The 26,657-nt window shown below is 51.0% G+C and overlaps 1 protein-coding gene across 2 annotated transcripts; it reads left to right on the top strand.

Annotated features, from left to right (window-relative positions):
- Positions 1-26,378, top strand: CCNI (cyclin I). 2 transcript variants are annotated; one of them, XM_040554732.1, is made up of 7 exons: positions 3-370; positions 10,650-10,806; positions 18,955-19,089; positions 22,838-22,912; positions 23,092-23,232; positions 24,082-24,312; positions 24,691-26,378. In XM_040554732.1, the coding sequence occupies exons 2-7, from the start codon at positions 10,693-10,695 to the stop codon at positions 25,147-25,149; spliced, it is 1,155 nt and encodes a 384-aa protein (XP_040410666.1). In that variant the 5' UTR covers positions 3-370; positions 10,650-10,692; the 3' UTR covers positions 25,150-26,378. The 2 variants fall into 2 exon arrangements, with proteins under 2 accessions (XP_040410667.1, XP_040410666.1); XM_040554733.1 differs by lacking the exon at positions 18,955-19,089 and having other exon boundaries at positions 1-370.
- The last annotated feature ends 279 nt before the right edge of the window (positions 26,379-26,657 follow it).

Below are 26,657 nucleotides of genomic sequence, written 5' to 3'. Positions count from 1 at the left end.
CAGAGCCTGGGGGGAGCCGCTGCGCCGCCCCTTCCCCTTCTCCCCGCCTGGCTGCGGGCTGCCTCTCGCTCCCCTTCCCCTCCTTCCCTTCCCCCCCCGTTTTATTTTATTTTTATTTTATTTTTTTTCGACCCCCGCGCGGCGGCGGCGGCGGCCCGCCTCTCCCTTCGCAGCCCGTCGCCGCCGCCCCGCCATGGCGACATGAACCCGCCGGCCGCCGCCGCCGCCTCTCTCCTCTTCCTCTCGGCCCCGGCCATGGGGCCAGCCCGGAGCTGAAGAAGCCGCGGAGGAGCCCCCGGCGCCGCCGCCGCCCCGCCATGGGCTGCTGATGGCCGGGCCCCGCCGGGCACCCCGCCGCCGCGCAGGGGAGGTGAGGCCGGGCGGGAGCGGGGGGCGGCGGGCGGGCTCCCCTCGCGTCCCCCTCAGGCCCCGGGGTGCCCCTGAGGCAGCGCCCCCCGGCCCCAGCCTTTGTGCGCGTCGTGCCGGGCTGCGCCGGCCTGCTGCTGCCCCTGGGGGCAGGCAGGAGGCTCCATCTGAACGCGTAGCGCCGTGTTTACACGGGGCCGGGCAGCCGGAGCGGTGCGGGACTCGCTGCCAGCCCCCCCCCCCCGCCTCGCAGGGGGCGGGGGGCTGTGCCCACCTCTCCCCCCGCCCACGGGCTCTGCCAGCTGGGCAGCGGTTCGGCTCCAGAAGCGAGCCGCTCCGTCTCCTCATCCCGAGGGCTCGCTGTCAGAGCCCTGCAGATGACCCAGGTTTGCTCTGACAGTAGCTTGGCCGCCTGGCGGGGCTGGGGGTGGCTCGCCCCCATCCCCAGGGCGTGGGGCTGCACGGACCCTGGTGTTGGATGTGGGAAGCCGATCTTCTGGCCTCGCCCCAGCAGGAGGTGAACGTCCACATGTATCTATACTTCAGCTTACCCTGCATCCCTACTCAGAGCTCGCGTATAGTTTGGTATTCAGCAGAACCCATCTCAGACGCTCCTTTCACCATGGCCCTCCTGCCTTCTTCCTGTTCTGTATGTTCTGGCGCAGTCCGGAGCTTTGTTTGCTTATTGGTTGTCCTTATTTAAAGTTTCTCCAAGGTGGCTTCTGTCCCAGCGTTGTTGCACGACTGACAGATGTTGCTCTGTCTTTGCACAAAAGGTGCTGCTCTGAGGATGCCTGCTGGGGCCGGGCTTTCCCTCTGTCCCACGGGGCTGCAGCCGGCCCCCATGGATGCTCCCGAAGCTCTGCATTAGGGAAGCAGCTGTAGCTCACCCGTCCCTAATCCTGCACCCCAGAGGCCGTGGCACGGCTTTGTATGAGGAAACAGGCAAGCCAGGGCTTGGGACCTAGGTTTTTTGGGGCAGCGCGGCACCCACAGCTACGTGGCTGCCATCTTACATTAACGCTGCGGTGCAGTCAACGTTTTTCCTTCCAAAATGTGTCATCTCCCTGCTTTCAGATTATTTATCACAACAATCCAGACAGACCTACTGGTTTAAATACACATCAGTCCAAATGTGAGGCCACTTGATGCCTTTGCATATCATTGCCCTGGGATAAACTTTTCAAGTCCATAGCTGGACCCAGGCGTTTGCAGCTTGTAGCATCACCCCTGTAATTTCAGTCTCTCACGTTTTCCCCTCTCACCTGCTCCCCAGCTTACCTTGCACAGGCAAAGGAGCGAGAACACGCGCAGCATTGGTGTGGTGCTTCTTTCAGCACACGTCCCCCCCACAGGGGCCACACAAAGGGTGCTTTCATTTGCACATCCACAGCAGCACCCTGTTAAAAAGCAGTAGCTAAACATGACCTCACACTGAACTGGATTTTCAGGAGCACCTGTATTTGCAGGTTTAATCTTCGTGTTTTTCATGTGGTGCTTTTTAGGAAGTGAGATTTGGTGCAGCTGTCACACAGGTATAAATTATATCTTTAACCTGGGTGACCGAGGAGGTGCACAGCCTGCCGTTTGTTTCGCACTGCTCTGTAGCCTTCCGGAGAAGAGTTCGGTACAGGCTGAGCAGGACCAGTGGCTTCACCAAAACTAGTCAGAGCGTTCTCGCTGCCGAATGACAACCCTTAGGACTTGGTTGCTTGAGCAAGGAGCAAGTTCTGGTTAGAAATCGCGCGTCTCCAGACAGAGTGAAACCCAACCATGGGACCCAAAGGTCCTCTCGTGACCAGGGACAAACTGCAGCACTCCCCTTAGCTCCCAGGGCTTCCAGTGGGGCCGAGAATGCCACACACCCAGCTGCTGTCACCTGCTCCTACAAAGCAGCAGGAAACCCATCAAGGAGGTGGATTTCAAGGGGGGTTCTGGTTCACTGACAATAGAGAATAGTTTCTTTCAGAATTCAGGACAATAAGAGCTGTTTTCGAAGGCCAAAAAAGCAAGATGAAGTCACTCAGATGTGAGGAAAATATCGGGTGTCTCCCTTTTGAGTACAAGGCAGATGCAGTCTCAAATTTTCCCTTCCCGCGTGTTTGCTAACTGCAAACATTACCAATGCCGTTTTGGTAGCCATAAAGGGGATTTGCACTCGGTATGCAATAAACTCCCCTACAAGCTCCCTGACGAATAACATGTTACTGCAGATACTCTGTTTTGCTCAGCAGCCCAGACATCAAACGCGCTCTGTGCCGGGATGATGGGAGGTGCTGCACGACCCATTTGCCAGAGGCTGTGCCTTTTGGTGCGCTGTTGCCATACACAGATCCTGGTCGTTTGCAGGGGTAGCTCTTGGCTTCACTGGTCTCTTGGCTTGATCCCCCAAATCTTCAACGCTTACCTTCCCACTGTAATTTTGACTGTAAACCTTGGGGTTTAACTGCCCGTGACGGCTGCCAAGCAGCTGAAAAGCCGGCTTCCTTTAAGGACACAACTGCCGTAACAACATTGCCATCAAGCGCAGCGCAGCCTCCCTTCAGCGAAGAGCCACAAACGTGCCTGTACGTGTGATAGCAGCGAAGGGGGACTCTGCACAACGTGCTCTGCAGGGGCTGGACATGCTGTTTTCTTCATGGATACCCAGGATTTCTTCTCTGAGCTTGTTTTGGGCCGAGGATTCTTGGTTTTAGGTCCAGAATCAGGGATACTGAGGCTATTAAACTCATGCTGGTTGGGCGGGAGAGACAAGCCTGTGCCATCCTATTTTGTGGACAACTGGAATTAGGTCCTTTTCTATATTGTCTCAACAAGAAGCTAATTAGACAGCAAGCTTATGCTCCTGGAGGATAATTAAGCTTTATAACTGTGGGTTCTCTTTGGTTTATGAGAAAGAGGAGACAGTACCCTCAGAGCTTAAGAATGCTGCTCCGCAGCTACTGTGCTGTACCTCATAATTGATCTATTGTTTCTACAGCAGATAATTTCTCATTTCCTCATAATTACCTCTTTTTAGTGCCTCGCACTGTATCCTGGTATTAGCTGTAATCACTGATAATTTACCCTGAAGCCAATCAGAGTCTGCAGAGCAAAATATTGGCCTTGGTGAGCACTTATGCTTTCAGATAACATTTTCTTTTGTTGTTGTCGAGAGGGGAATCGAGCCATTGTAGTTGCATGTTTTTTTGGATGTGGGTGTTGAACTGGGTAAGAACTTGTTTGGTTTTGTTGCTGTTCATTTGTGTTAATGACTGCTTCCAAAAGACAAAGCGCTATCACCGAGTCCTGTTCCAGCCTTTTTGCCCACGGAGGCATTGTATTTATTTGGTTTCGGGGGATTATATTGTGCAAAATGTGGTGCGTGATGCCTTGCATCCTGAAAGCCTGTCGGCCCTTGTCTGCAGAGAGTTAGCTTGTATAAGCAGGAAAGCCTCTGGCCCTGTTTTCTGAAGTTGCCACTCGCTCTTAGACTTTGTGAGCTTGATTTTCCTCGGAGTGACTTCCTCCAGCTCGCTGTGATTTAGAAGAGGTTACGCTGGCGGTGGGAGAAGCGGATCGTGCTCTGCATGTGTTGCCTTTCCTTTGAGGAGGCTAGCAGCGAGACATTACATAATGCCAGGTTTGGTTTCCCCCCCCCCGTTTTTTTTTTTTTTTTTTTAAAGCTTCCTGCTCTGCTTTCAGCATTTGCAGAGGCTGTGTGCGCCTGCAGAACTGATGAGCCGCTCCGGGCACACAGCTGCGTCCTCACCACTGCTGAGCCTGAAGCCTACAAAACCCAGGCTGGCTGGGGTGGGCAGGGATCTCTGGAGGCCCAGCTCCATCTTTTCTGAGAGGAAGGATGCTCCAGTCCCTTCATCACGGTGGTGGCCCTTGGCTGGAGACCCCCCAGTAGCTCTGGCCTTGGGGGTCCCAAATCTGGGGCCTCACCTGGGGTATACCACTCATTACCACAGTGCCACAGATCAGCTGCTGGGCCCAGCTGGTGGCTGGTTTTTAGGCCACCTCACTGCTCTTCCAGCTGCTCCCTCCAGGGTCTTATCCCTTGGGACTCTGCAGAGCAGATCTTTGAGAGGCCAAAGTCTGCTCTCCTGAAATCCCAGGTTGTGAGCTTGCTTCTTCCCCTTCTCCCTGCCCTTAGGATCCTGAGCTCCACCGTCTCACAGTCACTGCAGCCAAGGCTGTCTGGGAACTTCACATCCCCAGTGAGCCTCTCCTTGCTGGGGGACATGAGGTCCAGCAGAGCTCCTCTCCTTGCTGCTTCTCCTGTCACTTGGCCAGGAGGTTGTCAGTGCACTCCAGCGACCTCCTGGATTGCTTATTCCCTGCTGTGTCACCTCTCCAGCAGATGTTGGGGTGGTTGAAGTCCCCTCACCTTCCCATCCTGGCCTTCCCAAAGGAACCTGGGTCACTCCGCTGCAGCACTCCAGCCACCCCCACAGGATCACAGCCCCGCAGCAGGACCCGCATCTCCAGCTCCTCACCTTTATCTACCATGCTCTATGCGTGGACTACAGGCACCTCCAAGAGGCACCACAGCTTGTTGGTTTCCCAGAAAGGGTCTGGGGCATTTCTCCATAAGAGTACCTTGTAGGAACCTCCTCATTCACATGCCGGTGCTGGAGGTGACTCCACTTCAGGCCCATTTTATTGAAATGCCATCAGAAAGTCACCTGTTACGGTCACTCACCTTTTTTCCTGGTGGTCTTGTACAGCCCAGATCCTGCGCTTGACGGCACGCCTGGTTCCCCCACAACCCTGAGGGTGGTGAGCCTGTTTTGTACTTGGGAGCCCTTAGGTGGCTGCCAGCAGGAAATCCTGCATCTCCCTTCTGTCCTTGTGCCTGTCCCAAGCTCGGGCTGCTTCGGAGCCTCGGTCCTCACAGGGGCTGCTGCTCCCACACCTGCCGGGGAACGGCCATACCTGAGCCCCTCCCGTGGTACAGGGTTAGCACCCCCTTCTTCACGCTCACCCTACAAAGTGGCTGTGCTCTGCAAGCTGCCCTCTTATATAGGCTTCTCCCAAGCACTGGCTAAGGGGTGCTTGACCCTCCCTAATCAGGGGCAGCTCGTTACGCTCGTTAGAGCTTCCTCTGACCGGCAGCCTTGTGGCTTCTCTCACCTCCTTCCCCAGCAGCAGCAGCCACCTCTGCCTTCCTTACGGGGTCCCTGGGCATTCCCCGATGAGCGGGGGCCTTGTCCCCGCGAGGCCCCACAGTTGGGTGTCATTTGGTGTGGTCACGTCCCTGGCCTGGCAGCGCGTCTCTCCGAGGATGGAGATCTGCGTGCCAGGCAATAGCGGGGCCGTTTCCTACCAAAACGTTCGCCTGAGCCCCGCGGCTGACTTCAATAAGCACTGTGAGGAGTTTATGTCTTCAAGAGGCATCTTGCATGCCTATCAGCAGCCAGATGATGAGCCCGCAGTGCTAAAGGAGTATAAAATGTAAGCGTTTCTTTTGCAGGCATTCATAAAATGGCATAGAGGGGGTTTGGTTCGCTAGGGTTTTGTTTTTGCTTAATTTAATCCATGCAGGCAAAGAGCCTCCATCAGTTAATAACTTCTCCTTTGATTTTTAGGTTCAAATAAACCAAAATCTCAAAGCAGAACTCATTAAAGTATATTGAGTTTCATCTCCTCTTTGCATCAAACACATACGTTATGCAGCTGGAGCTGCTCTCCTAGGGCTGGATCCCGCGTTCACCTTTTATCCGCAGTTGGCTTGGGATGTTGCCACACGGTGCCTCAGAAGGGGAAGGAGCTTGATTGAAGCAGCCTGTTTGCATCACCCGGCGCGCTGTGGCACAGCACAGTTTAAGCCATCGGCTACCAAAGGCCTTTCTGGGCACGTGCTGCTCGGACTCTTGGCCGAGACAAAAAGGAGCTGCAAACTTCGTCCTGCGTTTTCAGCAGGCACCATTGGAGAAGGGGTAGGGCAGGAGGGATCTGGAAACATGCCTGCCTCTCAGGGGAAAGAATGGGGACATTGTCTGCGAGTTCAGGCAGGGGTTCATCTCCTGCCTTGCTTTCGGAAGTCCCTACCACGGGAAATGTCATTTCAGCGTCCCTTAAATAGGGAAACGCTTGTATCAATCTCGAATCCTCGAGATGTTTGGAGAAGTTCTTAAATTTGGAAAGCCAGCACTAAAATGAGGTCACATTTGTTTACACTCCATGGAAAAATCTGGTTGGAGGAAAAGGAGTGGCGAGTGTGTGATGAACATGAGCTTGCCTGAAAGATGCTGCCAAAATATCTTACAGACTTCCCTTTGTAGCAGGTTGTGGGAGTTAGCTCTGGGTGAGTCACGCAGACAAATGGCAAGGGCCCTCTTCATTTCTAGCCCGAATAAAATTGCCTCTTTCGGAATGTAGGTCTGTCGGCTGCTTACACACAAGCCGACGCGCCGCTTGGTAAAGGTGCGCTATCGTATGCTTACCTGTGGGATGCCTGCGTTCGAGATCCCTACATTTCTCTGGGGGAAATGAATTTTAATTTTAATTCATTCCACAGAAGTCAGCTCATCACTGCCCATCCACTTGCTTATTGAGATGGTGAAACTTGAAACTGCATCCCCAAACATTTTTCCCCCGGTCACTTAACTTGGAAACGCTCACATATATTGTCTCACATCTCCGTCCAGCTATTTCCACTAACCAGGCTACAGCACGCCTTACTTTCCACAAGTCAAACAGCCGAACGTTGCTCTTAACCCCTGCCTGTCCTCCGCAGCTGTCCCTTGTTGTGCTTTGTCGAGTTGAAAGGCCAGAAAGCCGGGCATTGATTTCCAGCAGTGAGGCATTCACGGGAGCGTTGTCCTCTTAGGGTTGTTACCCGCAATGAAAAAGATGTAAAAACTGTAAAGGACGTGTATGCCTGCTGATTTTTCCCTCTCAGACCTAGGCATCGCTGTAGATATCTCCTCCTGCCTGGAGCAAATTGTGAGGAAGGAGTTAAGCCGAGAGAAAGCCCCAGATGCTAAAATTAACATCCATCCCACCCCCCGCCCACAGCTTTGAAATTTCTAATCACAACTCGCAGGGAGATGGTTCCTTCTAGCAGTGCACACTACGTTTCGATCGCTGGGAATCACAGATGGCCGGCCGGAGCTCGGAGGGGCTCAGTCTCCTTCCCCTCCTCCTTCTGCTTCACCGTCCTCCCCCACCCCGAAAAGTCTTGTTTTCGGGTCATCTGTAAGATCGTGTTATTGCTCGCTGCAGCCGAAGCAGATTTGGCTGCTGGCTGCTGAAAATACTGACGAGGTCTGCAGAAGCGCCCGTGGTGGTTGAGCTCTGTTGCAATAACCCCTCCTGCCCAGAATGCCCACCTGGCTTTATATGCGAAATAAAGGCAACAGCTCTTAGGCTGTCTCTCATCCTAGAAATCTTGTCCTTTATTATTATTCTCTGTTTCCGAAATGATCTATGACAAAAAACCACTGCAAAACAAAAGAGGTTTTCGTAATTGCCCTGAACGATTTTGGCGATCCCATTCACAGTGCATGGCTGTTACATTGGCACAGCAGAGCTGCGGCGAGGCAGGGACGATGAGGAGCCGAACGCAGAGCTCGCTCTGCCAGGATAATTCAGGGTAATTCGTTCCTCCGCTGCACCTTTTGTCTGCAAGAGCCGCCTTCTGTTGGCAGTGCAAGCGATCACAAAGCCTACAGATCAGCTGCGTTGCCTCCTGCACAAGCACACCCCCCCCCAGCCCCAGACCAAAAAGCGGCTGGGTGGCCGGCTGCCCCAGTTCCAGCGAACACCAAACTGCTTCTGAAAACTGCAGCCTCCAGTGCTCGGCAGCGCGTGCGGCTCAGGGAAGCTGAAAGCACTCTTCAAGGAACGTCAGCTCGGAGCTTGGATCGAGCAGGGACATCTTCGCGAGATGGGTTACGTCTTATGGCCCCGGTCGGCGTGTGTTTAATGGACAAGCTGGTGACTTTAATGCCTCTCGCAGTGAAAACCTCATGCCAGAGATTTGACTCTCGAATTTCAGAGCAAGATGCAGCCTGCAGCATGCGGCTTTGCTCACAGGAGACATCAAACCGAAGCCGATGCATTCACTTGGCTCCCTTCCCTCTTCCTAACTTTCCAACTGTTCTTTAAGACATGTGAGTGGAGCCACTTGACCTTCCACTAAAGATTAAGAAACTGAGAGCTCTTTGAACAGTGGCTTCAAAACTCCCGAAGTGACCACAGAAACAAAACCACCCTGGAGCTTGAGTTTTATTTTAAATCAGGGAAACGGAGGCAGAAAGCGGGGGCGAGTTAGTCTGTGGCGGCCTCATCTGACTGTCACAGCTTCTCCTTCTCCTGCAGCTGTGGGGCTCTGGAGCAGGTAGTTGCAGAACTGCATACACGTAGGGCACGCTGTAATTTTTTTTATTTTAATGGTGTGCATTTATCTGATTAAGAGCTATGTAAATTTAGATGCAAACAAGCTTCAGCCCTCGGGGTGCTTGGCGACTTGCCTGGTGTGCTCTCGGTGCTGGAAAAGTCTGCGCACCACTCTCGCTCCAAGGAAAACTTTCAAGCGCGTCATTCTTCTTCTTTTTTTCCTTATAAAGGTTATTGTGCCTCAGCCCTCGCTGGTTTACCTCCCTGCTGCAGAAAGGAAAGGTTATTTTCTCCTCTTTTCCCATTGCCGTCACTGCTTGTGACGCTGACCGGCCACTGCAGCCCAGGGAGAGCCTTGGGAGGGATCGGGGTAGCAAAGGGACATTTTCTGGAAAGGTCTCTGGAGCCAGCCCCGTGGCCCAAACTGGGAAAAAAGACAGGAGCAAGACCAGGATGGGCCCAGAGGACTGGGAAACCCATTTCTGTCATAATTACGGTGGGACCAGCCGTCTGTCACAGCAGAAGAAGGCACCTGAGAATGCTGGCTTTGGCCTGCAATTTTTCTTGCGAACCTTGAGGAGGGGTTACTTAGTCCGCAGGGATAATTAACTCACCATTTTGGGGCCGGTGGGGGCGGTTTTGAGACACTGCAGAGCATTTCCAGCTGGTCAGGAGTCCTGATCCAAGGCGTTCCCTCCAGCCAAAAATTCGTGTATGGCCCCATTCACCTCGGGCCCTTACACTGAGGGGCGAGGAAGCTTCTCAGGGCTGGGCCGAGCTAGTGCTGCCTCGCCCGTCCTCAAGGAGAAGCATTTTTTTTGTAAAAGCCAAGTAAAGAGGGGTTTCTGTTCGGTACCAAAGGCCTCAGAGTTTTTGCCACTTAAAATCTACATGGCTGTGAGTGGGACTCGAGTGCTGCTCTGTGTCTCGTGCAGGTTCCATGTGAATGTTGACTTCACCTTTGTGAAGTAACAGAAGTGGTAGTTCTGCACGTCCCTTAAACCTGCGATGACACCGGACCTTCTTTTGTTCAGAGCTGCTGTTGTCATCTACAGCAAGTCAAGTCCTTTTGTTTTCACGGCGAACTTTGCTCATTTTCTCTTTTTCAGCGCATTGCCTTATTTCCTGTAAATGCGGCGTGAGCTGTTGTATTAACAGGCTGCTCTTTATGAAATACCCTGGTTAGGATTTGGCCAATATTCACCTGTTGCAGATTTCATAAGAGCTCACAAAAGGAATTGAAAGTTTAAATAACTTTCCCATGGATTTACCCTTCAGGGCAGAATCGTTTTGCCTTAGTGATCTAATACTGTCAAGAAATGTGCAGACAGAGTAATGGCAGGAAATATTAGCACAACTTGAATAACCTTTTCGATCGGATCAGCTTCTCTCTCTTTAAAAGTACAAGGTGGAATCTTAGAAAAAACCTTCTCTGTGTTTTGTTTTTAATTTCAAAGTTAGAGGTTCTTGGTGCATTGTTAATGCCCAGGCAGGCCGATGGGGGGCCAGGAGAGCCCCTTTAGGGGCTCTTCTGTGAGAAACTACAAACCGTACTGCAGAGAGGGAAAACATTGCTCTTTTGGTCGCGCTTCGGCTCGTAAATCATTCAAATTCCCAAACAAACGTCGCTCTGTTTTGCACAGGACTTGCCATGGCTGAGGAAAGTAACGAGACTCCAGGGCCAGGATGTCGGACAAACGTGTGAACGTCAGTCACAGCTTCCTGGGCCAACTGGTTTTAACTTAAGGGGGCTGGGGCCAGGGCAGCCAACTCACTGACATCCCCTTTGGGTTTCCCTGGGAGGGTTTGCCAAGTGCTTGGCTGGTCGCTGTCTGCGTTACAGACGAGCCTCTTCCAGTCCCTGCAGCTTCAGTCACTTTTGCGTTTTCTTTTGCTCTTTTTACCAGGTGGGCACGGCTCCGCATCTCACCAGGCTGTCTTTGGTTTTGCAGGTAGCTGTATCCAGCTGGGTGGCAGGTGGATCCAAGGGTTACCATGAAGTTTTCAGGACCCCTGGAGAGCCAGAGGTTGTCTCTCCTTCTGGAGACGGCAATCTCTAGGGAAGCTCAAATGTGGAAAGCACATGTGCCGAAAATTCAGCCCAATCAGGTAACGTCTCTTCTTCACACCCTTCATCTCGGTAAAGGCATGGATGAGAGTGTCCTCCGGTGTATTTTTGGGGAACAACTCGGGCTGTTGCATGAGGGGTCACCTTCTGCCTGAGACTGGAAAATTCGCCTCTGAAACAAGCGGGTGCTTTTCCCTGCGAGGGACAGACCTGCAGTCGGGGCGCAGGACACGCGGCCTGTGAAAGCACGTACATGTACTGGTGTAATTAAACTCATTTCACAAAGTGCCTGGATTAATTAACACACATTTCTAGGGGGCACCAGCTCTGCAATGGTTCAGAGAAGCGGCTTCATTCTCTTGGACTGAGTTCACTACTAGCAGTGCTGAAGTGCTGGTTGCTTTCCACATGAAGCGACGTCTTGTCCCACGAACCATTACTGCTTGCCTAGCTCGGGCATCCTCCTGCAGCAGCACATCCGCGGGGAAGGCCTGGCTTTGCCACCTTGTCTTTCTCTGCTGCGAATCAACCTAGGTGTGCGGGGCAGGCTGTAGCTGTAGTGACTCGGGCCGGATGAGGGTCTGACTCAGCATGGCACTGCCTGCTTCAGGAAGAGCCCTGGTCTGTGGTTCAGCCTCCTGCCCAAATTTTGGGGCAGGGCCAGCTAAGAGGTTGGGCCAGGTTACCCACTGCTTTATCCAGCTTGAATTGCGTTTGTGCTCCTTGCAGAGCCGGCATCTGTCTGGCGCGTGCGCTCAAAAACGCCTGTGAGCTCCATGAGGTTTGTTTAAAACAGACTGTGAAATGAGAGGACAGTTGATGAGAAATGAGAGTTAGCCTCAGTGTTTCTGCAGCGCTGCTGCTGGTGTGGACAGAAATAACCCCGCTGATCCAGGGTTGCTCGTATTGATTCACACGAAATGTTCGCACGAACAAGTACGTCAGCCAGCGCTTGTCAAAGCTAATCAGTCCCGTGGTCGGTTTTCCTCCCTGGCAAACAAGACACTGCTGCAGTTCTGTAGGAACAAATACGTTTTTAAAGGCTCAGCGTTAGTTTTGTTAGTCCACAGTTAGGTTTCCAAACACGTGACCTGGTTGTCAGGGGTGTTGAGGACACTATTTGTGGCTGTCTTCAGGCCCCATACGATGTAGGACCCTGGTTTATGGTAAACCAGCGACTATCACGGAGGGAGATAAGATTATAGTACAACAAGACAGCTAGGGACGCACAGAGCGTAACCGAAGCAGATTCTTGGGCGAAGATCTCACAGGGACGAAACCATCCTGCCCTGGTGATGTTGGTGCTGGTGGGTGGCCCAGAAGGCACGGCCGGCATCAGGCAGCCATCGCGGGGCCATACTATCACCCCCTGAGATGAGGTCCCGGCCCACGGCACGCTGAGGCCTTCGTGTCCCTGCAGCTGAGTTTCCCCTCGTGCAATTTCACACGATTCCCACCTCCAAAACTGTTGTCGTTGCACTGCCTACATTTCAGTTCAGGTGTCAAGGTAACAGCTAGAATGCCCCAGTATTAAGTGTCTTCTAGCAGTAAATAATCATTAAATTGCAATGAAATTTCTGGGTGCACGTGTATAAAATACAGGGAGGTCAGCTTTAAGGGAGAACATAAACACAGCTGTCAGCTCTGGGGAAATCCTGGCTTGCCACGCCAGTCGTTGAGAACCCTGCATCTGTAGTCGCGTAAAATGCTTCTTTCTGTTCCTCCAGTTCCTGACACCCGGCTTTCCAAGTTGTCACGTGTTCCTTCCCTTGTGCAGTACGCATTTTGGCAACGCTGCAATCACTGAAGCTCAGTGTGAATTACCTGTTTTCCGTAGTAGCTGGAAGAAGGTCACATTCCCTAACATCTATTTCTCTTCTGAGGACTTCTGCAGTAGCCTAAACCCTCACTTGTATGAAGCTGCTGTTTATCTCCCATGACAGTCAGGAGATCCGCGTCCCTGCGCGTATCAGATCTGGCAGCCTGAAGCACGTGTAACTTTCCATTCCTTGCTGCAAAGGTAGACTGACTACGGGCTGAGTTTTAACGGAGTCATCTGGTTTGCAAATGAGAAAACGTGAGCGCCTGTGCAAATAAACCAGAGATCAGATTGGAGGTACGCCACAAGTACTTTTTCAGGAGGAAACTTTCTGTTTTGACTCTTGGGGAGACATTTTTTGTTTCTAGTGTTTAAAAACAAAAATTCAGTTTCTAAATATGTGCTAGAGTTGAGATCTTTGAAAGGAAGAAAGAAACCCTTGGGTACAGAAACAGGAAGACACTTTACACTTTTAGTACAGGATGCAGAATCCGTTGCGGACTTCTGTCTTGATAGTGCACATGATTTCTTTTTTCTAGATTTCAGTTTTTGTCTGAAAGCTCCCATTCCCTAATGGTATGTGTATTTCTTTTAGCTTTCCTCTTTTAGATGTATGCTGCTGGCTTCAACTATTTGCAGTATATCAAAGCCAGGTGTCACAGGGGCTTTTCAGCCTCAAAAAGCAGGTGGGCTGAGTTTGGAACCCTCCCAGTGCTTCTGAATCTATTTGGTTGTTTTTTTTTTTTCCTTTTTTTTCTTTTTTCTTTTTCTTTTGGGTTATACAATATGCAGATGACATTCAGAAGTTTTCATGTGATTAAAGCTTGAGAAATCAAGCAGTTAAAACTGGTCAAAGGTTGATTTCTGCATGTTACCAAGTAACTTTGCAGCAGAGAGGTGTGTAAGCCAAGATCTTTATTTTTATTTAGAAGTACACTTTTATCATTTCTCCTTTGCTGCTTGTTCCGTTTCTTTCTTGTTTGTCCTCTTGTTTGTCCCCTGTACACCCTGAGGAACCAGGAGACCTCAGTTTACTCAGTTTTTCCGCTGCCTCACCACGTGCCCTTGGGTAGGTCTTTTAACTTTCTTTCTGGTGCCCGTTTGCCCTGCGGGTGAATCGCAGACTGACTGACCCACCAGTTTGAGGAAACAACGCGAGCTGACCGCGGTCAGCTCTCCTGGTACGCTGCGCAGTAACCGCTCCGCCCGGAGTTCGCGTTAGCGTGCAGATGAGGGAGGCTGCGCTGCCTGAGCTCCTTGCTGCCCCACTGGGCCCTACGCACACTCTGCAGGTCACCACTTCTGAAGCCGGTCAGGAGGAGAGCACCTGAAATTCCCAGCTGGTATGAGCGGGAAGCGACCCAGCGGGCCTGGCTGGGGGTCACTGGTGTCAAACGGGCGCTCCCGAGACCCAAATAGGTACCGATTTGGCTGCGATGTTTGCTGCTGCCCTTTTCTGAAGCCTCCCAGTCCTGATAAAGGTCACCTACTTGCTCCCAGATGGGCCTACAGCAGGAACAGGCAGAAACAAGTAGGGGAAAGAGCAAAACATCTCTGTCTGGGACAGCAGACAGTAAAGAAAAAAAATTATCAGGTAAGGTGTTTTTCTTAGATTAAGCAGCAATAAAATTGAGTCATGTTTGAGTTCAGAGAGAATATTTTTTTAGACTGCATTTTCCAGAAGTCCTGAGGTTTTCTCACAGCTGATTTGTGCTGTGCAAGCACAGTGGAGCCCGAGTCATGACCTCTGGCCCTCCTGTCTCATACTGCAAGCGTGCGGCAGGCCCTGCCACAAGGAGGCTGGGGTGTCGGTCAGTGGGGAGCAGATCAGCTCTGGGTGCTTCTCGCCATGGCCAAGGCCTCACCAACATCTGATGGTCCTGTTGGGGTCCTCAGCTTTCACGTTTTGAGGTGGTGCAGGCAGGGCTCGGTGCATGCCGCAGTCCATCCCTTGCTCCGGCTGACCTCCTGGGGCCGGAGGTGTTTGCAGGTGGAGGAGCGGAAGGAGCTGCGGAAACCTCGTCATTATTTTATGGCGGTGCCAAGCAGGGGGAAGCTGGTTGGAGCCGGAGGAAGGGAGCACAGTTAAAGAGCAGAGCTGAATCCTGCTGCAGGAGCATTCAGCCTGCCACGTTATACGGCACTGTCGGTCCCCAGCACAGGGCAGGTGAAGAGAGAGCCGTGAGCAAACGGCTGTAATCATGTGGGGCAGTTTGAAAGCATTATTTTAAGGCAATGCAGCAGCAGCACCGCGCCTCTTCACTCTCAGCACAACCCCGTCGGGCACTTGGCACACAAGAGTCCTGCCTGTGCGCCACGGGGTTGTCCCTGCAGAGCAAACCGGTGCTGAAATCCCCCATGTGCCGTGCAGCTGCCTGCTGGCTTCCTGCTGGGGTCGAGCCAAGCGGCGCCTCTGCAAATAGCTGCAGAGATATTTGGCCAGAGGAGAGCTCTTGGGCACCTGCACGGTCTCGGGCTGCTCTGGGAGAGGGGCTTGTCCTGAGGCCTGGGCCCCCGCCGTTTAATTTTCCCTAATTAAAACATTTGCGTTAGGTCGTCGTGCTCTTCCACCCTGGAGATACGATCTACAACACAGACTTGTGGTGGCAAGACAAAGAGATGACCAGAGGCAGAGAGTGGCAGAAGATGTCTGTCGGAAAGCACCTCAAAACAAAGAGGAACTTTTGCTTTCCAGCCCAGAGGGACTTTTTTTTACTTTCAACCACAGCCCTGTCTCATTTTTGCTTTTAATTTTGTATAACTAAAGGAACAGTGACCTCACAGCTTAATTAATTTTACACTGCTGTATTTCTTACTCGTGATGCTAGGATGACAGACGTACACCTTTGGGTTAATGACTGATCCATCTGTCTAGGAAACTCAGTGGGAACAGTTCTCATTCCCTTGCCTGTCTCTTAAATCGGGCCGTAATGAACCGGGGAATGGTGCTGATGGGAGGCTGAGCTTCACCACAACTTTCTGCGGGAAGGAATTCCACCCCCTCACCTTTAGCACGTAGATACCGGAGCAGAGAAAGGTCCCGCTGGCTGGGCGTTACAGCACAACAGAGCTCAGAGCTCAGCTCTTTTCCTTTGCTCCCCCTGACAGCTTTTAAGAAGCCAGATTTGGCTTTGAAGCCTTCCCTCTGTCGCGTGCACCTGGATGGGTTCACCCTGCAGTTGTTCCGTTCAAGGACCGTGGTGCTCCGAGTGGGGCTGTTTGTTGTTTGGTTGAACTTCGTGTCTTGCTTAGAGACGCTCTGTTATTCAGTGGCTTAGGCTAAACACCTTTTTTTTTTTTCACAAGGAAAGGACAGTTGCTACCAGGGGCTGGGTGTACATTGCTGTTCTTTCCGTTGTGGCCTCACCACTTAAAGCTAACACCCGAGTCCAAAATCTTGCCTTCTGGCCTCTCAGGGCCCACGAAGAGCGAGGAGACACAAGGATGGCTCCTGGGAGGACTGAAGACTGGGCAGCAGCACAGCAAGATGATCTGAGGCCTCCTGCCCCGCTTCACAGATGCTGTTTTTAGGAGAAGGCACAACCTTTCGCCTTGGCAGGCAGAAGGAAGGCAGGGCTGAGCCAGGACGTACACGGGCTGGAGCTGCTGAAGCCGATGCCTGGTTCTGCCAGCGGAGAGGGGAAGTGGATGGACCCCCCCCCCCCCAGGTGCTGGGGCGAGGGGCACGGCTCTGCCGCCCCAGCCAGGAGCAGAAGAGATGGCATTTTCACCCCGCTGCAGCAAATTCATAGCAAGAGGGGAGTAAGTTGTATAGTGTGTATGTAGCACATAGGTGTGTATATATATAGTGTGTAGTATAGGATATAGCTGTCTAGCAAGTAGGGGAGACAGGCCAGCGTCCTGTTGCTGCAGCAGTGGCGGTGCACCGCTCCCCTCACTGACAAAGGGCCCAAGCCCGCCCTTGCTGGCTTCACCGGTGAAGCTGCTGGGCCAGGGCTGTGATTTAGGAGTCACAGGGAGGTTTTTAAATCATGTTTATTTTGTTCGCTGGGATGGTTTCGGTTTGGCTTGTCACCGATAGACACACAGAGCTTACCTCCTGGATTCACCCAGCTACTGCATTTCCAAAATAATCCTTTAAGCTGCTAGAAACCTTTGAAGTCTGCAATACTGTCCAAACCTGGCTGGGGCTCTACGCCCTTTTGTATGGCTTTGTCGCCTTCCTTTTAAAAATAGGTGCAATGAATAGAGCGGTGGGGAAGTTCATCACAGCCACCACTCCTCGCTTTCCTGACAGTGTCTCAGGTTCACCTGTGCAGGCCTCGCTTTGCTACGTGCTAACTGTGTGCTACACGGACAGCCAGCGTTTCACACACCGGTGTGCCTGTTTTCTCCCCAGAGACATTCTAGGTCCCGATCCCACTGCCCAAAATCAGGTGTTATTAGCAGAGCATTTAATAAACTCCTTACTGCTGTGCAGTGCATTCATTATAGCCCCGGTGTGCTTCCAGCTAGCGTTTCTGGACTGAGCACAAGGCAGCAGGAGTTTTGCCCCTGGCGGGGCTCGGATTCCGCCCGTGAGCTGCACTCACGCTTTTAGACTCGTTATTGCTTGGAGTCGAGGACTCCGTTCTTCTCCCCTGACAAGTGCCGGGTGCTTTTTTAAAAAAGCCGCAGTAAGCCAGGTGGGTCCGGAGGTCCCAGCTGAGACCAGGGGGGCGTTCGGAGCAGGGCACAGTCCTGCTGACGCCGTCGCACAGTCGGGGCTTCAGAAGAGAAAACGAGGCAGGACTTTGTTCACCTCAGGAGCACCTGAGGGAGCACTGAAGGCGTGTTGTGCAGGCAGAGGTAGTATCTCTGAATATGACCAGCCGGTACAGCTGGAAGAAACGGCTTTTGATTACGCAACCCTGTGTCTTTAGCCCAGATCACTGCCACAGTAGCAGCGTTACCACTTCAATTTTTCCAAGGGAACTGTTGTGACCGCCTGTTGGTGGGACCTGTGCCTGTGCCCAGCAGTAACACGGCCACAGCCCGGAATTCAGCTCCAGGGCTTGAGCCCGGCCGCCCTCACCCCTTCTGTCCCATGCGGTGGTGGAGGGGAGCTCGGCACCAGTGGGAAATAAAGCACAGCGTAAGGATGGCGTGCTGCAAGCAGTAAGGTGTTAGCAAGGTGTGAAGCTGGCGTCCTTTTGGAGCTCCAGCTCTGCCTCCAGCGCTCTGCTTTCACAGTTCTCTGGGCTCCGAGGGAGTAGCTTCAGCAGAGCTGTGCGAGGCATATGGTAGGGAGCTTGGTGAAGGATGGGGCCTGAAGTACTTCCTCTGCGTCAGTGCTGGGTGTTTCAGCTTCTAAAACTGTGCTGCTTTCCAACCCCCCTGCTATTGCTGGGCAGACAGCGACAGCCCGGCCCAGCAGCGATTTCTGTCTGTGCAAGCCCTTCACTTTCTTTTCCACAGTAACCTGGCGTTTCACTCGGCTTCGTTCTTTTAAGCCATCTCGGCAGCAGCCAAACCGCTGCAGAGAGCATAAGGACCCTGTCGTAGCACTGGAAATTGGTTTGGCTTCGCTTCTTGCTTCTGGACACATCCTGGCTAATCACCCCCAATAATCCCAGCTGGAGCAAGACCAGGCGTGTGCTCGGCTGAACTGAAAGGCTCTGCAGAAGCTGTAGATATTTCAGAGCACAAGCCGGAGAGGTCTGATGTCAGTGACTAGTCTGTCTGTGGCTGGAATTCAGCTGTTGTCCAAAAAGATCAATGACTGTGACTTAGGCCAAAAAAGGAAAAAAAAACACAAACCCAACCGTTTTTAGTTGGAATTGTACCTGCTTTGCCCCAGCCCTCAGTTACCTGGACCGCTAACGGTCTTTTGTGAACTCTGTTTAGAATTTTTCTATTTTTTAACAGTTTCTGAGCTAAAAATATCCCCACGATATGAAGGAAAACAAACATTTCCTCTCGAAAACACCAACTCATTTCCCTCCCATCTTCTGTCTGTCAGGAGCTGGGCACCTGCCCGGCTGCCATGGCATGTCTGCTTTTTTTCGAGCTGGGCTTGTGTGTGTATCTGAGTGGTTCTAAGGAGGTTTAAAAAAAAGAAATGTCCTAGAGCTGAGCTGCACAATACCCTCGGTACTTGAGAACCTACAAGATGCCCTTACTCTTTTCCCCAGAGTAACATTTCTGAGCCATGGCTGAGGTTGCTGTGAGGAAAGTTGTCAGGGCAGATTTCTCAGGGTGGGGGTAACAGTGAGAACAAAGCAGCAATTCAGGCTGCTTCAGGGCACCACCTTTCCAAGAGGCACTTTTGTTTCTGTGCTGAATAATGCCTGCAGAAGTACAGTGTTTGGTATTCTCTGCCTCGCTCAGCCTGTGTTTAAGAATAGTTTGTTTTTTTTTTCTCCAACAGGATGTAGCCATTTCTCCAAAGCAGAGGGATGAGGTCATTCAGTGGCTGGCCAAGCTCAAATACCAGTTCCACCTTTATCCAGAAACACTCGCCCTGGCCATCAGCCTTTTGGACAGGTTTTTAGCTGTGGTAAAGGTAAATATTTGCAGAGACATAAACTGAAATAGATTCCTAATACCCACTCAGCTATTTCTGTGTGCAGTCCCAGTGGCATGGCTGTATGGAAATGCTCGCTTCCCCACTCTGCTCTCACAACCTTTTTTTCTCACACACGTACAGGACGCTGCCTGCACTACTCTGGGCACCAAATTTTGGGTTATGAAACTGACAGCACACGCTGCCACAAGGCACTTCTGGAGGCTGATTGACAAGCACACGCAGTTCTTGGGGAACTGACCCAGTGCTTTTACCTGCCAAGGCCCTCTTCCCTTTCTCCTCTGTTCTGCCCATTTCCTTCATGTAACGCACCTCATCATTTAAGCGTATCTTAACCTAAGAGAAAAGACACGCCCTTCCCCTTCAACTACATGCTCACTTTTAACCTGGTTTGAAGGTTGAATTTGCTCTCCCACAGTACCCATCTCCTAAATTACAGCTAGCGATGGCTTATTCAGAGAGTCTGAGCAGAGGTTATGCCTTAAAAGACAAGAGAAGAGTCTCTGCCTTACACTAAACTGACTCATGCAGCTAAAGGAAATGCCCATGAGCCCGCAGTCAGAAACATAGGCCCAGTGCCCCCTCCTACAGATAAGTCAGGGAAAGTCCCTGCTCCCATCTCTCAGTTTCTCTGGCGTTTCAACTGTATTTAGTCTCATGTGGATCACCTCAAACTGCTGCGAGCACTGGCTAGCAGTGAACTAGCTGGAGGGCACGTAGAAATGAGGACAGGTTTGGGCCTGGCAAGCGTGCTAGTGCAGGAAACTGAAGAGGTGGGGGAAGATGCAGCCAGAGGTGAGTGCTTTTTGGGAGAGCTGATGTTCGACACTGAAGTGCTCTACAGCCAGCCCGACAGACTGAGAACTGAAGCTCACACGGGCAGAGGTGAAGGAGACAGGGAGGAAACAAGCGTGGGTGCCAGCCGTGGGAGTGAGGCTGTCCGACCGCTGTACTGAGCGGAGAACGGGCATGGCTGCTTGGTTTAAGATTGGGATGTCACGGAAACTGTTAAAAAAAGGTTAAAAATTAGCATTCGGGATACCTGCAACTGGGGTCTGTTGCTCTTCTGCCTGCCAGCCAGTCGTGCTCTAAGCCTGCCATGGTGACAAATAGGAAGCGCTGAGGTTGGGGGTGTGTTTTGCACCCATGCAAACGACTGAACAAACTATGGGCCAACCCAAAACCCCTGGCCTTGAGCTGTGAAGTCAGACTTTGGGTAGCCTTATCTCTTCCCATATTTGCTCAGTTACAGCCTGCACTTGGCAAATCTGCAGCCTCATCTGCACGTGTCTAATCTCATTACTAACACTACCAGGTAAGTAATGCAGCTTAGGAAATCTAAGCTGAAAAACACATTTGCAGCCTGTGTACTTAATTTCAACGTGACTTGTTTCAGTATAACGCAAATGACATCATCCCTTAACCTACTCTTTAAATACTATTAAATATTGATAATGTTTAAGTTACAAGTCATGGAAGTATTTATTTTCAAGATCTTAAATTGGCTGATTTACTGAAATACTGAGGTGGGAAAAAGATACTTTAAATCCCCCAACAGTTAATGCCTGTGAGTACAGTTTTTCTTTCAGTTATTTGCAGCAGCCAAAGAGTGTACAAAGAGTATGAGCAAATGAGTAAGAGTTCACTGCATGCTTCAGGCAGTGAGCAGGAATGTGGAAAGGTGTTCTGTCAGGGTTTTTTCAGCTCGTTCTGTGTTCCTTCTGGGTGAGCATTATTCAAACAGCTCAGGGCTTTACACTCCCTGCCCGTTTTCTTCTCCCATAAAGTCATCATTCCACTGATGTAGCTCAACTCTTTTTTTCTTTTTTTTTAAATCCAGGCACTACCATGCAGGATTTTATTATTAAGACAACTTGTCCCTTCCCGTCACTGTGAACATGCTTTGAAATTGCCCCATGGCTCTTACCATCCCACTCTGGGGGCCCAGCGGCATTCACTGTAGATGACTGCACAGCACCAGTTAACCCTCAGCTGGCGGTGGTTGCAGCTGTGCGCAGCAGCACTCGCCCCTTGGTGAGGAGCAAAGGAGGCAGATAGAGGCTCCTGTAGGAGACCAGGATGGGAGACAGGAGCTTAATGTGCTTTGGGAAAAGACACAGTTATTCTAGAAAGGGCACACTTGGGAAAAAGAGGGTCCATATTTACTGTTAATGGGAAGAATAAACTTGCCTGATGGTAGGAACCTGCTCTAGACATCTGCTTCTTTTTCCCCTGAACACTGACCTGGAGCCCTTTATTGCTGTAGATTTTTTATGCTCACTTGGTAATTTCCTTCTAACCTGTCTGTGTAGTGAGGAACAAGTTTCAGTCTTGCCCTGAGGGAATTTATTCTCTTCGCTTTCAGTGATTCCTGAACATACATGCAGACACGTGCACATGCACCACCCCCCAAAAGTGGATTCCCTGCAAATATTTAAGTTCAAGTTCAAATGGTGGTAGGAAGCCACAGCTCCAGGCACAGCAAGGTCCCTTTAAGTAGCCGTGGCTAAATATTATTAAACATCTTTAATTTGGAAACAAGCCCGTGTCTTTCCCTTGTGGCTTCCTTGAAACAACCTTCTGGATTTCATGACAGTAATGTGCAGGATCTCCTAAACTACCAGGTATCTCTGTTCTGTCTACTACAATGTACCCAGCAAGAACTAATCGTGGCAACAGTTTAGGTTACATTTTTACATTCAGTGCAGAATTTTCACTTACCTTTGCTTTTGGAATCCCATAAGGTATACAGAAGTGCACCAGTTGCCAGCAGGCTGTAGGAGGTGGGGGCATGGCTCTGCAGCTGTCTGCCCCCTCAGCTGTAACAGCGTTTAGAAGCAGCACCTCTCCTTTCCTAGCCCCCAGCCACTAAGAACAGGGGTATTCTTATACTGATGTTGGAAGTGGAGCCCTTTGTCAGAGGAGCCCACGGACAGATTGCTGCTGAGCAAAACCTCCAGCGGTTACGCTGTATTCTGAGCACTTACTTACTCTGGTCCATCACAGGGACTACACAAATACCTACAAGCCCATGCACGCCGCTGGTTTTCTTTTTATTCTCCTACATCAAAGCCCATACATTTTTTTTTTAAATGCGTATTAAAAAATCACTTTTTCCCCTTAAAATCCAACTTACCTTGCCTAATGCGACTCACTGTAAAAGGGACCAGCTCTCCCTTAATAATTCGTGGGTCATGGTTTTGAGAACTGCAGTAAGAAATAGCATTAGTGGTATTTTATTTTATTTTTTTAAATGGGTGCTTTAACTTCTATAGACAAAGACAGCATTTTAAAATTCTTTTTAATTTTTTTTTTGTTCCTTTTGGTTCCTTTTGTGTCTGACCCCCAGCAGCACTAAATGCTCTGCTGATAGGTGGGATGGCCATGGTTTTATGCCAGATGATAATCTGTCCCTTCTGCTTTTCTCCTTCCCGTTTCTACTCCAATGCCTAAAAATGAGCTCTTTCCACTCCACTGCTGCACCTCAGTGGGTGCCAATTCTGATCACGGGGCTGGCAGATCTCTGTCCTGCCTGACGTCACGGAGCATGGCTTTGTGCTCGGCACGGCTTGCCACCGCCGTGGTGCAGCTGGAGGTCAGCCTGCTGATCTAAAACACGGTGCACAGGCAGCTGGGACCCTGCTTCTTAGGATGTCCATGCAGATAGGGCGTGCATCATTTCTGTGTCACACTCACAGGGTGACTTTTCTGCTCTTCTGTGTTGTAGGCCCGTCCAAAGTATTTGAACTGTATTGCAATCAGCTGCTTCTTCCTTGCTGCAAAGACCATTGAGGAAGATGAGGTAACTTTTTTTGGGTTGTTCTTAGTACCTTAACATTGTCTGAATATATGCTCTTCGAGTCCTGTCTTTGCTTGCATGTGGCAGCTGACGCTTGCCAGGGCAGGAATGAAGCATTTTCTGTGATTTTTTTTATAATAATAATGGGTTCTCTCTTTTCTTCTTTGTGTTGGCTTTTGCAGAGGATTCCAGTACTGAAGGTGTTGGCTCGGGATAGCTTCTGTGGTTGTTCTCCAGCTGAAATTCGCAGAATGGAGAAGATTATCCTGGATAAACTGAACTGGGATCTTCACATGGCAACGCCACTGGATTTCCTTCACATTGTAAATAAGGGGCTGTTTGCACTCTCTCTGGTGTCTATGGGTGTAAATATTGTATCAAGAGAGTATAAGTTGTATCAAGAATGTATAAAAAAACCTTACCTGTAGGGTAGTGAGGACCTCAGGATGTGGTTGCAATTCCTCCATATAAGTAGTTTCTGAAGTAAAAATAAAAGCCTTGCCAGAAAATTTCAGAGGAGACTTGTGCCACTTCAGGGGCAGTTTTTGAAATGCAGGCCTGCCATCCAGAAATCTGACCCTGCCTTGAGGCATGTCAAGCCGCACACTATGACTCACTGCTCCTGAAAACCTTGCCCCTAAATCTTTACTGCCGGTGGTTTTGCTCAAAGCTAAGTGCAAGGTGGCAGGGAGAGAGAAAGGAACCAAGCAGAATGCCCGGCTGCTGGGCAGTGGGTGTGCTCGGTGCTTGCTGCAGAGAGACATGGCCAGAGAATGAAATTCTTGGATGAAAGATAAAAGGAAGGAAAGTGTCCTGAGGTTCTTTGTTGATTTTCATCCTCTTGGCTTACTTGAGGAGGATTTTTGTCTGGGACAGCTGAACTGCCAAACCTGTGTTGTCGAGAAGGGTGGAGGGGGATGGCCTTTTGCAGAGACCCCAGACAGACGATGTGCAGGATGGCAGGCCCTGCCAGAAAGGCTGCACCAAGCTGTTGGTGGGTTCAGCACCCTGCTGCTCTTTCCATGATCTGAAAATTGCCTCGAGGGTTAATCTGCAGGATCCCCACGCATCAGAGATGCGTCAGTTGCCATTCTGGAGGTCTGACCTGACCTCGCGGGGGGGGCTGCCTGTCGGTGACCCCACTGGCCTCATGTGTTTGTTTTCCCTCTCAGTTCCATGCAGTTGCGGTGTCCAGCAGGCCTCAGCTTCTGACCATCCTCCGCAAGCTGAGCCCCTCTCAGCACGTGGCGGTGCTCACCAAGCAGCTGCTGCACTGCATGGCCTGTTACCAGCTGCTGCAGTTCAAGGGCTCCATGCTGGCGCTGGCCATCGTCAGCCTGGAGCTGGAGAAGCTGCTCCCTGACTGGCTGGCTCTCATCATCGAGCTGCTCCAGAAGGCACAGGTGAGGGGTGCTGGCACCCGGCGTCGCAGCAGGGAGGGACCGGGTGCCCCAGAGGCTGCATCTCGCTCAGTGCTCCAGGGACACGGCCAGCCGGGGCTGGGATCCGTAGCTGCTGATCCCAGCCTGCAGTAACGCGCCTGTGAGGACGGTTGTGCTCCTGGATGGGGGGGGCTGGTGCTGGGGCAGTTCTGCAAAAAGTTTGGCTCGACTGTGGCCAGTAGGTGACAAAGGCAGGAGCCGCGTGTCCTGATGCACGTGGTCTCTCCCTGCACCGGGGAAAAAACATCCCGGGGAGAAAGTCCTAGGTCCTGACGCACCGCCAGTCCTCTCCACGGCAGCGGTCCTGCAATGCCAACGTTTTTGCTTGTCTCATTCCAGATGGATAGCTCACAGCTGATCCACTGCCGGGAGCTCGTGGCACATCACCTTTCCACTCTGCAGTCTTCTCTGCTGCCCAATTCTGTATATGTCTACAGTCCCCTCCAGCACACCCTGGTGACCTGTAACAGAGGAGTGTTCAAATGCCAGCCCTCCTCTGTCCCAGGGCCAGGTTTCTCCAAGGACAACGGCAGGCCAGAAGTGCCAGTCACAGCTACAGCCGCGCTCTACCAGCGTCTGCCAGCTCCCAGTGGTTGCAAGCAAGCCTCTGCCAAGCGCAAAGTGGAAGAGATGGAAGTGGATGACTTCTACGACGGTATCAAGCGTCTCTACAACGAAGACACTGCTCCAGAGGTAGTGGCTCTTGAAAACATGGGCTCTGTTTGTAGCGCTGATGTCTCGAGGCAGGAGGGCAACGTTTCCCCTTGTCCACCTTTACAGCCAGTGTCTGTTATGTAGCTGTGAGCGCACACCACCCGCTGCGCCATAGCTACTACTCTAGAAACCATGCAGAACCTGGCGTAGTGTTCTCAGTGGGGGGAGAAGGGGCCATACCTTGTCAGGCTGAACTGAAGGGAGCCAAAAAACAGAAAAAAATATCCCAGCCCTTTTTTTGATTTTTTTTTTCTTGTGCGGCTAATTATAGTTCCACTATTTAAGCACTTAAAAACACAAAAAAGTATAAAAAATTTAAAAAGACCCAAAAACTGAACAAAAAAAGTAGCAAAAAATTGTTTCCTTCTAGTGTTGTCAGCTCCACTGTTTTTCTGCTCCTGTGTATTGTAACCCATTCTCCACGTCCAAGAGCTCACATGAGTTGTGCAGAGTTGTCCCAGGTTTCCCAGCCAATTAACACCTCTCTGATCTGATTTCCATCCGCTCCTTGCTCTTCTTTCTGCTTGCTTCTCTTTTAATTCTTTGCAAGTCTTGTGCATGATGTTCTGTACTATCATGACAGGTTTCTTTTTTTCTTTCTAAAGAAAAAGGCCTTTTTTGTTTTGTTAGGACTTTGGTGTTTAAATGTGATAATATTTAAAAACTGGATTTAAATGAAAGGTTAGGAAAAACACAAAAACAATGCTTGCAAACTGTTCCACACTTAATAACCACAGGAGTGTGAACGTACTCTAGAAGAACACTAGGGCAGCCAGCCACCGAGCTCTGTACCTTGCAGTTAAGCAGTAACTGTTTCCAAACGCAGAAAGCAGTTAACAGATTTTGTATCACTTCAACAAAAACGGTATTTTTTCTTGTTTGCACCAGGAAATGTTGCACTCAGTGTGGATATTCACCGACACTTGACTCTCTAAATCAAGTGTAAACCTTAAATTCTGCCGAAAAAATTCTGTTTGTTTTCCCATGTGTTTATAAGCTTAGCATGTGCCCAGCACTGTGTGGTGAAGTGCTGGGGCAGCCTGAGGTTTGAAAGGTGTGTAATTATCAGTCACAAAAAAAAAAAAGAACAAAAAAAAAAAACCCCGAGACCCTAACCCTGAGTTTTGTGTTCATGTAACTTCTAACCAAGAGTAAAACCTTTAAAAGCTTGTCTCTTTTACATGTTACACCTCTGTTTCTCAGAATGACCTGTCCCAATTGTAAGCTCTCTCCACAGCCCTGAGGAAGGTATCGTATTGGAGCCATTGTACTGATGAAAGCCTTCTGGTAGCAATAAAGAAAGTTGTCCTGGATTCCGAGCCTCGTTTCATGCTTTTTACCCGGGTCCAGGATCAGTTTTACCTGGAGGCTGCAGGGGAGCAGCTCCATGCCAGAGCCATCCTCTCTGTTGTGCTTGGGTCCGCTGTGAGAAGCATGCCTCGGGTTTCAGCTCTCCTCCTGGCCACGTTCTGGAAACCGCCTCCCAAGTCTGCGTTTCTGAACAGGGTGTGTGTCCCTGTCCTCCCTTCAAGGCCTTCCTATCATGCCCGTGGTGGTCCGGTCACTGACCTTTTCCCCTCCTCACAAGTTTT

Source organism: Cygnus olor, chromosome 4 (assembly GCF_009769625.2).
Source record: "Cygnus olor isolate bCygOlo1 chromosome 4, bCygOlo1.pri.v2, whole genome shotgun sequence".
Classification (NCBI taxonomy): Eukaryota; Metazoa; Chordata; class Aves; order Anseriformes; family Anatidae; genus Cygnus; species Cygnus olor.
Note: the sequence above shows the minus strand (reverse complement) of the source record. Positions and strands in the feature narration are given on the sequence as shown.